Source organism: Boleophthalmus pectinirostris, unplaced genomic scaffold, assembly GCF_026225935.1.
Source record: "Boleophthalmus pectinirostris isolate CB_2022bp ecotype Guang Dong unplaced genomic scaffold, ASM2622593v1 HiC_scaffold_2, whole genome shotgun sequence".
Lineage (NCBI taxonomy): Eukaryota > Metazoa > Chordata > Actinopteri > Gobiiformes > Gobiidae > Boleophthalmus > Boleophthalmus pectinirostris.
The window spans coordinates 42,797,118-42,810,848 of record NW_026571152.1 but is presented as its reverse complement, the minus strand read 5'-3'; the positions used below and the strand labels follow the sequence as shown (position 1 = coordinate 42,810,848).

General features: G+C 42.3%; 1 protein-coding gene across 1 annotated transcript in view; it reads right to left on the bottom strand.

The window, feature by feature from the left end:
- itpr2 (inositol 1,4,5-trisphosphate receptor, type 2) overlaps positions 1–13,731 on the bottom strand; it is a 246,649-nt gene that overhangs the window by 171,761 nt on the left and 61,157 nt on the right. Inside the window, 7 exon segments of the mRNA XM_055155239.1 lie at positions 3,097–3,269; positions 4,680–4,772; positions 4,775–4,918; positions 5,050–5,191; positions 5,841–6,001; positions 7,847–7,946; positions 9,478–9,629. Coding sequence (XP_055011214.1) covers positions 3,097–3,269; positions 4,680–4,772; positions 4,775–4,918; positions 5,050–5,191; positions 5,841–6,001; positions 7,847–7,946; positions 9,478–9,629 — 965 coding nt within the window.

Here is a 13,731-nt window from a genome sequence, read left to right as displayed (position 1 = left end):
AACACTGAACGTCTGTCTCTTCTCTGATTGGCTGGTGCCTGAACTCGCACTTCCGAGATTTTTTGCGAACCGCCTAGTGTTTTCTGAGTCCTGATCTAGTCGCTGGAGAGAAATGAAATTGAGCGGAGGCACTAGGTGGCGTCTAGTCCAGGTTTAGTTTTAGTTTACCGCAATTTCCGGACTATTGAGAGCACCTGAATATAAGATGCATCAACAAAATTTTAAAGCTTGTATGGAGGATTTTTTTTTGTTTGTTTCAAATTGTCAGTGAAAGTTCAAAATAGAATTACAAAGATGCAGCAGCCTTGTAATTATGGTAACCCCAAAAAAAAAAAAAGAATGAAAATCCATCAACTGTGGACGTGGTGAGGCTGGATAAACATCGGCAATAGAAAACAAGGCTACCTCTTTATCTATTGGCTGTTGGGTTGTCAATCAAACTTCCTACATATCTCGCGTCACTGACTTGCCGGCGTGCTGGGATCACATGGTTTATGTTCGCCTCTCACGCACTGATGCCATTTACTCGACCAGCACAGCGGTTTCTTGGCGTCTTTTTCGAACTGTAGCTTCCTCTCAGTTCGCACAAAGTTTGTTGTAATGACCGACAAGAATTCACGACCAGTTCATCGCAAAAGAAAGTCTGTTTCTGACATCGCGGAAAGAAGAGGAGATGGGAAAAGGAGCGAAGCGCGACATTTGAAAAAGAACAAACAGTCGCTGCATTTCTCTTTATTTGGAAAAATCTTCTTTACAAACCTTTAAAAGAAAAAAAATGTGTACATATACAGGCCGCACTTGTCTATAAGCCGCAGGTGTCCACGTTGTTACACAGAAAGATTTTTTTAATTTTTAATTAAATACGATATATGCTTTTTTCTGAATAATGTCTTTAACACGGCAGTAAAACGACAGGATTATCAGACTACGTCACATCACTGTACTGCGCATGTTCTCCTGCAGAACGAGTCTGTTCTGTCTGGATCATATCAGTGTCTTGTAGATTTCAGCAGATTTCAGACTCTCTCGGGGGCGGGGACAGGTGTGTGGATCAGGGGTGAGTGGACGTGCGGCTACTGAAGTTTGAGATGTTTCTTCTCGTCATTTTTAGTTCTGCTTTTATGTATTGATGTTATTTTTTTTTTTCTAAGTAAAATGTTTTACATCGCTATAGGCGAGTTTCACTGTTGACAAAAAGAGCTCGTTGCATGCTGGGAATTATTTTGGTCGGCGGCAAGAAACACTAATTCAACATGACGGACGGAGCGAGAAAACACGTAAAGGGTATTGATCCTGGTTATTTATCCACTCTAACAGCAGAGGACCCAAGACCATTTGACCAGAAATTGGTCATAAGCATCGACGGACGACAGATCACCCTTTTCAACCCCGACAGAGTCTGGACCAAACCACATTTTTTGGTCAGAATTGCCAACTACCTGGACAAATATTCACTTGGGCGACAATCCACAATGACTTGGTGGAAACTCCTGGGTCATTCACAGCAGAAAAGATGAAAACCTCCAAGAGTCTCGATGTGTTGTTGAACTTGTTGGAGTCCACGGTTTGTTAGGATCTTCTACGTTTGCTCTGCGGATGTTTGAAAGTCGTTTAATTCACCGTTAGTGGTCTTTTTCACTCAGAATACGAAAAAGACATTTTCCTTCTTCTGTGCTTCTATTTGTGCATCTGATAATGCAGCAGGAATTTACCATTATCGGGGAGAAATACGCGAGGTTACGCACTGTGTTTGATGCTACCGTGTTTCTTGCCTCCGACCAAAATATTTCCCAGCAGCAACGCGGGCTTTTAATAACAATGACGTCAGCTAAAACTCGCCTATATAAAGCACTTTGACAACTGTCTTGTTTATAAAATGTGCTCTACAAATAAAGTTGGATTGGATTTTACACACTCACCTGCATTTAACACACACGAGTCATTAAGACGAATCCCACTCACTCATGTTCATTTAGCATCAGAATTTATTTTATCACACGGAGATAAACTGTTTTAGTGCACAGACAGCGGCGCTTTCTGCACTCAGGCTGCACACATCCTCTGTGTCGATAAAAAAATAATCCGACCGTCCATATATTCACCTCACCGTTGTTTAAGCTGCAGGGTTCAAAGTTTGAGAAAAAAGTAGCAGTAGTACAAAGGCAAAAGACCTGAACTCGCAAGAGTGTGAAACTGAGAAAAATGACTTCAGAGTTTCAAAGCCATGTTGTCTCGTATAGTTTTGGATGTTATGGTTGTCATATTTTCTCCTTAAAACTGTTAAATTGGCTCACTCATTTTTAACCAAATGTGACGTTACAGTGTTCTGCTTTTGTAGGGCAGTATAGTCCAGAAATTACGGTAATAGTTTATTTATCCTGGACAATACACATAAAAAAAAAAAAAAAAAAAACAGACCCACACAAAATGGTGATATGTTTGTGCCAGGTTATAGCAAAATTGCCCTTCATCCACCTTCAGTCCCTAGATTTAGTCGAAATTTTGAAATTCTGAAACTCGGATTTTGGTCGATTAAATAAATTCTCGTTAGACTAAAGACGTGCTGCTCGATTGGTTGGTAGAGGACGTAGAAAAAGCTCTCAAAACTATTGTGTATCTCTGTTTATCTGACCCAAATTGGACTCACAAGGCCACACCTGCAGGGGGAGCTCATGCGCAGATGCATAATATATATTTATAAAGAAAAAAGAATTAGGAAACTATATATTTATGTAAAAGTTGTTGAACTGTTGATTTTACAGATAAATATTAAAAAAAAATCTAAATCTTGGACTAACTCACTCACTCCTCCTTTCTGCTGTTGTCCATAGAAATAAAAAAAAGTGATTATATATAAATGGAGGTGTTTCTGGCTCCATCGACTCTGGCTCTAATTCACTTTACATTGAAAAACTGTCTGCTCTTTCGCTGTAACTGCTCCTGTCAGACTCCTCGTTTTGGTCTGAAAATGTTCCTATAAACCCACTCTACATGATCTTTGGGTTTTTATTTCACTGCTCCTCTCACCTGGGTTCTGTTTGGGCCTGGTGGCTCTGGTCTCACCTGGGTTCTGTTTGGGCCTGGCTCTGGTCTCACCTGGGTTCTCGGTTCCTCCGGAGCAGATTGACAAAGGTCTCGATCTCTTTGGCCGTGATGTGTTTCTCCAGGAGTTTGCGGTTGTTGTGGAGCAGAGCTGTGATGGTGTCTTCGGCCAGGATCTCGTACCCGATCTGAGACTGCATGATGGAGAACTTCTTTGCGATGTGCTCCTGCAGGAACGAGAACGTGAGAAAAATTACAGAGTGGACGAGAAAAAGAGGAGCAAAACTTCATCACAGGGACGACGGTGGTTACATCTACATGGTCAGCTCAAATAATCAGATAACCCAATAATTTGATCTGATTTCTGGTTATTTCTGTATAATATTTCAGCAACCGGTTAACTCCAAAAATCCGATCATGATCTGATTTCAGGTGTGTATCTAAATCCACATGTACACTGTTGGTCAAAAGTTTTAGAACACCACACTTTTTTTCCTTCGAGGTCAAACGGTTTCCATGAAGTGAAACCAGCTGATGAATCAGTCTAAGACTCGGAGCCTCCAGAACCTGAAACTTCTCTTGCTTTGTTGTGGCTTTCTTCCAGTTTCCGTCTACTTCAGCGCAGAATAGTGAGGTTTGTGGCTTGTTGATGACGTGTGTGTCGACCTTTATCAGATAGAACAGCTGAACACACTCGTGGCTCGTTCTTTTTACAACACAAATCAAATATTGTTCAGAAAGTTCTTCCCAAGCCTGTTGCAGAAGTTTCCATAAATGTGTGGCACTTGTCGGTTGCTTCACTCTTCAGTCTTCAGCTCGATGGAGTTTAAGTCTGGACACTGTGCTGCTGCTGCTGCTGGACACTCCAGGTTTTCAAGTTTTACCATCTTGTTCTTTTTTTCCTGAGGTCGTTTTGGCAGAGCTTGGAGTTGTTTTAGCTTTTTTTTTTTAAAAACCTCTGTCTATTCAGTTCTTACCTTCGGACCATTTCAAGTGACTCACTGGACTTGCACGACTTGAGTTGGAAAAAATAAGTTGAAAAATTATGGTGTTCTAAGACTTTTGACCGGTAGTGTATGTGTTTACTTTACTGGGAAATCATCGAAATAAGATAACATATTTACAGTAGGACACGTCTTCATTGTACCTCATACATTCAAAAAAGTGCAAATTTAATCCTTTTTTTAATAAACGCAATGGGGCAATAGTATAATAGTAAACAGTAGAAAGCAGTGATGGAGTTTGAACTATAATTGCATTCAGAATAAAAGCTATCGCCGAATTGTCTTGAGCTCAGGACTCAGGGAAAACCGACCTCCACCAAGAGAAAGTTCAATAGAACGACCGATCAAATCGAGGTTCCGAAACACAAACTCGGGCGAGTTCGGCGCAAAGTCGTTTGGATTTACGTCACAGCGAAAATGTCGGCGCACACAGTAAACGGGGAGAACTGTCTTTTGGTCATTTTGATGTGTTCAAGTTGTGTCTGTGTAGAGAAAGTGTCTCTAAAAACTTTGTAGTGACATTTAGACTTTCTTTCATGTCGTTTCACGGTAGATTTTTTTCTGAGCGTGTATAAGTCAAACTGACATAACTTTTGACACAGAAAACCATTGACTGGAAGTTCACAAACGTACATCTGGACACTTCAGACCGTTGTGAAAAAGGTCTCTCCTGACCTCTGTGTCTGGGTGAGTAGTCCTCGTGAGGGGGACTTGCCTGGTTCTTGCTAGTCCTGCTGGGAGTGGCGCAGGATTCTGTAGCAGAGTCGGAGCATGTATTTAAAGTGTGCGTAGCGCTGGTCTCCCAAATCCTCCAGCCTCAACATGGGCCCGTCCCCTTGCTCCTCAAACGGGGCCTTCAGGATCCCGAAGATCTTTCGGACATGACGCAGACAGAGAACATTTTAAAGAACATCGCTCCAACAAAGACCGAAAACTTTTTACGCAAGTTTAATTTCAACCAAGATGAAGATTTAATTTGAGAAAACATGCTTTACATTCTGACCTGCTCTAGAATGTTCTGCTCCCTCATGAGCTTCTGCCTTTCGCGGTTCGGCGTTGACGTGGCGATGGAGAGGACGTCCTGCCCGTTGTTGGGGACGACGCACACGAAGAAAATCAGCTCCTCCATAAGCTTCGTCACAAACCTCGAATAAACCAGAGAACCATGAGAACACTTTAATGCAAAAAAACAAACAAAAAAAAACCTGTATCTTTCAATGCCAAATCTGGAAGTTTCTGGAGATGGAAAGTCAACTGCATGAGTCCATGGAAACCGATAAAGTCACAAGACTTTTATGGTATATTGTGGAATATTATAGCCAAAGGAACAACAGTCAGGTCTGTGGAAATGCGAGCAAGATCCGGGTTAGGTTTAGGAACAGAAGATTTGTTTGGGCTTAGGGATAGAGTCCGTCAAATGCTTTCCTTCATGGAGATGTTATTCCTTTGTCGGGAATGTTCCACAGTATGGCATTAAACCTTTCGATCTTCACGGAGCCTCAACCAGACCAAGTTACAGGCCAGATCTGTGGAGAGGCAACCCCGCTTACAGTCAGAATGTTTGTTTTTCTCAGTATTTTTGAGCTATAAAACCACCTAGAATTGAATAAATGTAAACTAAAGCTGTTTAATGACATACTGTGGAACATTTTTAAGCAGAGCAATGACATCTCGATAGAAACAAGCCGAAAAAACGAGCTAAACCTGTCTTGGACGAAGCGCATTGAGAGGAAATATTTATGGAATATTGAGTCCACTGAAAAAACCCCGACACGTTTCTGCGCTGATGTGTACCTGCGTTCATTCTGGGCGATGTTTCCGTGTCGGAGTTTCCTCACCGTGGACTCCAGGACTTTGTTTGCGTCGTTGGCAAAGTCCAGATCTCGGACTTCGGAACGCGCCACAGAGACGATGGCAAACGCCTCTTTGTCCTCTTTAGTCGGGCAAGTGCCGATCTGTTTAAAAAGAGAAGAAACGCACACTTTTATACACTTTAATACTCTTTTAACACACTTTTATACTCTTTATATACACTTTTTTTTCTGCTTTTATACACTTTTACACACTATTATACACTTTTAACACACTTTTATACACTTTACACACTTAATATAAAGTGTATACACTTTATAAAGTGTATACACGTTTACACACTACTACATACTTTTATAAAATTTTATATACTTGTATACACTTTCACACACTTTTATACTCTTTATACTCACTTTAATACACTTTTATCTGCTTTCATACACTTTTACACACTTTCACACACTGTTACACACTTGTATACACTTTATAAAGTATATACACTTTTTCACACTACTACACACTTTTATACAATTTTATATACTTGTATACACTTTTATACACTTTAACCACTTTTATACACTTTCACACACTTTTATACTTTCACACACTTTTAAACTTTCACACACTTTTCTACACTTTAACCACTTTTATACACTTTCACATGCTTTTACACACTTTTATACACTTTTATATACTTTTACACGCTTTTACACATTTTTATACACTTTCACATGCTTTCACACACTTTTCTACACTTTAACCACTTTTATACACTTTCACACACTTTTATAAACTTTCACACACTTTTCTACACTTTAACCACTTTTCTACACTTTCACACGCTTTTACACACTTTTATACACTTTAACCACTTTTATACACTTTCACACTTTCACACTTTTCTACACTTTAACCACTTTTATACACTTTCACATGCTTTTACACACTTTTATACACTTTCACATGCTTTTACACACTTTTATACACTTTCACATGCTTTTACACACTTTTATACACTTTAACCACTTTTATACACTTTCACACGCTTTTACACACTTTTATTTACATATTTTCACACTTTAACCACTATTATGCACTTGTACACAGACTTTTAAACACTTTTAAACACTTTTGCACACTTCATACAGTAACAAAAGGCTGTTTCAAATATAGGAGTAATTAAAAGTGCGTTTAAGTTTAAGTGCGTTAATTAAAAGTCTAACGTTTTCTGGTAGAGAGTCCATCAGACTCTTTTCTCACTGGAGATGTTATTTCTTTGTCTGGAATGTTTCACAGTATGGCATTAAACCTTTCAATCTTCACGGTGCCTAAACCAGACCAAGTTCCAGGTCAGATCTGTGGAGAGGCGACCCCGCTCACAGTCACAATGTCTGTTTTTGAATGTTGGTATTTTTGAGCTCTAAAACCTCCTGGAATTAAATCACTCTCACGTTTTTGCTGAAAATCTAACTACTAAACAGGATGTGCCGTTAAAATTGTGCAATTTTTCTGGACTTTTCGCACGTAAAAGCTGCATTGCGCAAATTTTCTGGTGAATCCATCTCGCATTTATTCATTACTTATTATTTTGTTGCTCAAAAATACAACAATCCCTCCTGTGAATAGTGGCGCCTCTCTACAGATCTGACCGGTTTACGTCCTTAGAGATAGATTGGTTTAATCTATACTGTGGAATATTCTGGACAAAGCAATAACATCTCCACTGAGACAGGCAGGTGACGGACCCTCCAATAGAAATGTTACACAGTGTAGCTTTAAACTAGTGACGTATTTGCAACTGAATATTGTTTATTTAATATGAGTTACAATTTAATCAGACACTTGTGCTTGTTAAATATTTGTAAATGATCTTGTTGTGACGACTGTAATCGTCTTTATCAACACACGGAACTCACATCCTATTTACATAAACATCTAAACATCGCCACGGCAACTAATGAGGTGCAATTATCAATACAAATAATCACCTTGAGCATAACGGGCCTCTCCTCCTCGGTGTCTATGGGGATGTTCGTGCTCGTGACCCACGTGTTGGTGCAAAGATGCCTCAGACGCACGTACGAGTTTCTGAAAACAAACAAAAAACACAGCAGCAATTATTTTTGAAGGTCCAATATGACGCAAAAGTGACTCCTGTGAGGTTTAAGTTATGTTCTAACGCTGTTCCCTTGTCACAAACAGAACTGGAGTTGAGTTTTGTTTCATTCACATGTTTGAGTAACTCTTTATTATTAGTCTGTCTATATCTCCAAAGCTCAGAATGCTCTGTTCCACCTTGTGATGTCATGAAGCGTTTTTTTTTTTTTACCTTTTTTCCCCAACAGCTCCTATTCCCATTAGTCCTGGTTCAGTCCATATACAGCGCAAAAGTTATTTTGGTGAGAGTAACTTAAAGTAATGCAATAGTAATGTAATGCCTTACATTTTAAATGCAGTAATATTGTAATATAACGAATGACTTTGAAATGACAGTAATAGGTAATAAATAACACATTACAGTTTCAAAGTAACTTGCCCAACAGTGTTTATGAGGATTAACACGCAGAGGCCTGTTACGTCGCGCGGATCTGGGTTACCAGGGCCTCACCCTGGAGCCAGGCCAGGAGGTTGAGCGTTACCGACTAGACACAGTCCGCCTCACCTCCACGCACAGTTTGGGCTCTGGAACCCAACTCCTTGAGAGGGGCTGGCGGGGGGCTGGTGTGGGCTCATTGCCCCACAGCTCAGCCGCCGTGTGTTGGAGTTCACCCCGGTGAACGAGAGGGTCACTTCCCTGCGCCTTCGGGTCGGGGACAGGTCTTCTCACTGTGGTGTCGGCCTACGGGCTGAACTGCGGTGCTGAGTACCCGGCCTTCTTGGAGTCCCTGGGAGGGGTACTAGACAGTGCACTGACTGGGGACTCCGTTGTTTGGTCGACTTTGGTCGACTCTGACCGGCTCGGTTAAGCTCATTTGGAATTACAAAATAAACATTTGATTTTACCTCATGCATGGACTAAAACTGCACAGCTTTTATTTATTTATTTATTTTTTATGAAATCTTTAGTTTGGCAGTCTCACTTTTTCATTGCTTAGGCATAACATAAACTCCTCCCAGTCTGAGCAGCTCATCAGAACAATTATTATATTTACTGCTTTTTATAAAGAAATACAATTAATATTATGTGAAAAATCCTTTCAGAGCAGGAGGGATTTTTTTTTTGCTGTAGTTCCAGTGAGTGGCCACTGCACAAACTTAAGACAGATACAAGCAGCAAGAAACTGTCCAGTTCATTCAATACATCCATGACTCTGCGTCTTTTCAGTAAACTAAGTAAATTTCTGTTCAGCCATTACTTCCAGTCACACAAGAAGTCAACAAAATAAAAGTGTATAACCTTATTATGAGTTAAACATGTGAATGAAACAAAAAAAAACACAACTCCAGGCCTTTTTGTGACGAGGAAACGACATTAGAACACAGATCTGAACATCCCGTCTAAGAAACTCCATCGTAAATCTCTTAGTAAATCCTAAAGTGTGTGATATGGTTTCTGGTGGGTTTGCGTCGGCGTGTTTGGTTTTTGGTGGGTTTGCGTCGGCGTGTGCCCGGGTCTGACCTGGGCACCAGACAGTCGGCGCGCTGGAGGGTGGTGGCGTCGAGCTCAAACAGGGAGGAGATGTCGTTCCCGTGGGGCACAGACACCAGGGTGAAGGCGATCTTCTCCGCCGCCTGGTTCTTCCGTTTGGAGAAAACTGTTCCATTCTCCTGCTGCCGAAACAACAAAACACAACACAATACATGTTAAACGTCGTCTGGAATGTATGGCTTTAAATCTTTCTTTTCTAACACAGGAAACATGGGAAAAACAAGAAACACAGAAAACTCCGGAAAAAAAGATAAACACAGGAAAAACGGGAAACATGACAAACACGGGAAACACAAGAAAAACAGGAAACACAGGAAAAACAAAAAACACGAGAAACACGACAACAAAAACGAAACCCGGAAAAAAACGAGAACACGACGAGAAACCCGGGAAAAACGAGAAACACGACGGAAACGAGAAACAAGAAAACACGACGGGAAACACGACGAGAAACACGACGAGAAACACGACGAGAAACACGGGAAAAACAAAAAACACGAGAAACACGACGAGAAAACCCGGGAAAACGGAAACACGAGAAACACAAAGAAACGACGAGAACACGACGGAAACACGACGGGAAAACGACGGGAACACGACGGAACATGACGAGAAAACGACGAGAAACACGACGAGAAACATGGGAAAAACAAAAAACACGAGAAACACGATGAGAAACCCGGGAAAAACGAAAAACACGAGAAACACGATGAGAAACACGACGAGAAACACGACGGGAAACACGACGGGAAACACGACGGGAAACATGACGGGAAACACGACGAGAAACATGGGAAAAACAAAAAACACGAGAAACACGACGAGAAACGGGAGAAAACGAGAAACACGATGAGAAACACGACGAGAAACACGACGAGAAACACGACGGGAAACACGACGAGAAACACGACGGGAAACACGACGAGAAACACGACGGAAACACGACGAGAAACATGGGAAAAACAAAAAACATGAGAAACACGATGAGAAACACGACGGGAAACACGACGAGAAACATGGGAAAAACAAAAAACACGAGAAACACGACAAGAAACACGACGAGAAACACGACGGGAAACACGAGAACACGACGAACACGAAACACGAGAAAACACGACGAGAAACATGGGAAAAACAAAAAACACGAGAAACACGACGAGAAACCCGGGAAAAACGAGAAACACGACGAGAAACACGACGAGAAACACGACGAGAAACACGACGAGAAACATGGGAAAAACAAAAAACAAGAGAAACACGACAAGAAACCCGGGAAAAACGAGAAACACGATGAGAAACACGACGAGAAACACGGGAAAGACGAGAAAGACGAGAAACACGACGAGAAACACGACGAGAAACACAAGAAACATGGGAAAAACGAGAAACACGGGAAAAATGGGAAACATGACAAACACGGGAAAAACGAGAAAAACAGGAAACACGAGAAAAACAGGAAACACGAGAAAAATAACAAGAAACACGGGAAACTTGACGAGAAACATGAGAAACACGGACACTTCTCTCCCAACACTTTGGAAACTTTGATACCCTTTACTTTCAGTTGCAACTCTGAAATTTCCCCTTCGTAGGAAACTAAATTCTAAATTCATCTTATGTGTGAGTTAGTTGTGTGAGAGTTTTGTCTGAGTTTTATGTGTGATTTGTGTTGTGTGTGTGTGTGTGTGTGTGTCTTGCGTGTGAGTTTTGTGTGTTCCTTTTGTGTATGTTTTGTGTGAGTTGTGCGTGAGAGTTTTTGTGTGTGAGTCTCGTGCGTGAAAGTTTTGCGTTTTGTGTGTGAGATTTATGTGTGTGATTTGTGCGTGTGAGTTTTGTGTGTGAGAGTTTTGTGTGAATTTTGTGTGTCTGTCTTGTGTATGTGTGAGTTTAGTGTCAGTTGTGAGTTTTGTGTGTGAGTGAGTTTTGTCTGAGTTGTGTGTGTGTGTCTTGTCTGAGTTGTGTGTGACTTTTGTGTATCCATGTCTTGTGTGTATGAGTTTAGTGTGAGTTGTGTGTGTGAGTTTTGTGTGTGTGTGTGTGTCTTGTTTTGTGTGAGTTGTAACTTGTGTGTGAGTTTTGTCTCAGTTTTGTGTGAGTTTTATGTGAGGTGTGTGTGTGTGTTTAGTGTGAGTTGTGAGTTTTGTCTGAGTTGTGTGTGTGAGTTTTAAGTGTGTGAATCATTTGTGTGAGTTGTGTGTGAGTTTTGTGTGTGTGTGTCTTGTCTGAGTTGTGTGTGAGTTTTGTGTGAGTTGTGAGTTTTAAGTGTGTGTGTGTGTGTGTGTCTTGTCTGAGTTTGTGTGTGTGTGTGAGTTGTGTGTGTGTGTGAGTTTTGTGTGTGTGTGTGTCTTGTGTGCGTTGTGAGTTGTGTATGTGAGTTTTAAGTGTGTGAATCTTTTGTGTGTGTGTCTTGTGTGAGTTTTGTGTGTGTGTGTGAGTTGTGTGTGTGAGTTGTGTGTGTGAGTTTGTGAGTTTTGTGTGAGTTGTGAGTTTTGTGTGTGTGTGTGAGTCTTGTCTGAGTTTTGTCTGAGTTGTAAGTTGTGTGTGTGAGTTTGTGTGTGTGTGTCTTGTCTGAGTTGTGAGTTTGTGTGTGTGAGATTTGTGAATTGTGTGTGTGAGTTGTGTGTGTGAGTTTGTGTGTGAGTTGTGAGTTTTGTGTGAGTTGTGAGTTTTGTGTGTGTGTGTGTCTTGTCTGAGTTTTGTCTGAGTTGTAAGTTGTGTGTGTGATGTGTGTGATTTTGTGTGTGTGTTTGTGTGTAGAGTTGTGTGTGTGTGTCTTGTGTGAGTTGTGAGTTTGTGTGTGTGAGTTTTGTGTGTGAGTTGTTGAGTGTGTGTGTTGTGTTTTGTGTGTGTGTGTGAGTCTTGTCTGTGAGTTGTGTGTGTGTGTGAGTTTTTGTGTGGTGTGAGTCTTGTCTGATGTGTGTTGAGATGTGTTGTGTGTGTGAAGTTTTGTGTGTTGTGTTGTTGTGGCAGAAGTTGCTGGTTTCATTTCTTTCGTGAGCTCGGGCAGCTCCCCAGAGTCTCTCCATCTCTCCTCCTCCCACTCCTTCCTCCCTCCCTCCCTCTCCCTCTCTCCTTCTCTCTTTCTCTCTTTCTCTCTCTCTGTCTCTCTCTCTCTCTCTCTCTCTGCCGCTGGTGAGTCACGGGCGAGCGGAGCAGACAGCACGTCCCTCCTCCCTCCTCTCCATCTCTCTGTCTCTCCATCCGTCCGTCCGTCCGTCCGTCCCCCGCTCCCTCCGTCTCCTCTCTTGACCCCTCTCTCCCACCTCTTCCTCTTCCTCCTTTCCACTCTCGTTCGCTCTCCTTCCCTCCTCTCTCTCTCTCTCTCTCTCCCTCCGTCCTCCCTCTCTTTCTCTTTCTCTCTTTCATCCAGACGTTATGTAAGGACCGTGAGTGTGTCTGAATCCTGCATGTGCGTGAGGAAGTGTGAGACTGCATCCTCTCTCTCTCTCCTTTCTCCTGCTCACTCCTCTCTCTTTCTCTCCTCTTTCCCGCTCTATCTCCTCTCTCTCTCCCCCTCCATCCTTTTCTCCCTCGTTTCCTGTGCATAGGTGACGTGAGGCTGCCTCTGCTCCACGTCTCTTTCTCTTTCTCTCTGTGCATAAGACAGTATGAGGATGCAGGCTTCCTCTCCTCTCTCTCTTTCTTTCCTCTCCTCTCTTCTCTCCTCCCTCTCTCCTGCTCTCCACAGGGCAGTATGAGGCTGCAGGCTGCCTCTCCTCTCCTCTCCTCCTCCATCCTTTCTCCCTCGTTTCCTGTGCACAGGGCGACGTGATGTGAGGCTGCCTCTGCTCCACGTCTCTCTCTCTCTCTCCCTCTCTTCCTCCAGCTCTCCTCTCCTCTCTCCTCCCTCTCTCCCCCTCTCCGCAGGGCAGTATAAGTCTGCAGGCTGCCTCTTCTCTCTCCTCTCCTCCCTTCTATCCCTCTCTTTTCCCCCTCTCTGTACGTTGGGGAGTATGTGCAGGCTGCTTCTCTCCCTCCCTCTTCCCCCTCTCCTCAGGGCTGTATGAGTTTGCCTCTCTCTCTCTCTCTCTCCTCCTTCTTTCTTCTCCACTCTTTTCTCTCTCCTCCCTCTCTCCTGCTCTCCGTAGGGCAGTATGAGTTTGCAGACTGCCTCCTCTCCTCTCTCCTCTCCTCTTTCCTCTCTCTTTTCACAGGGCAGTATACATGAGTTTGCCTCTGGCTTCTCTCCTCCCTCTCTCTTCCCTCTCTTTTCCCCATCTATGC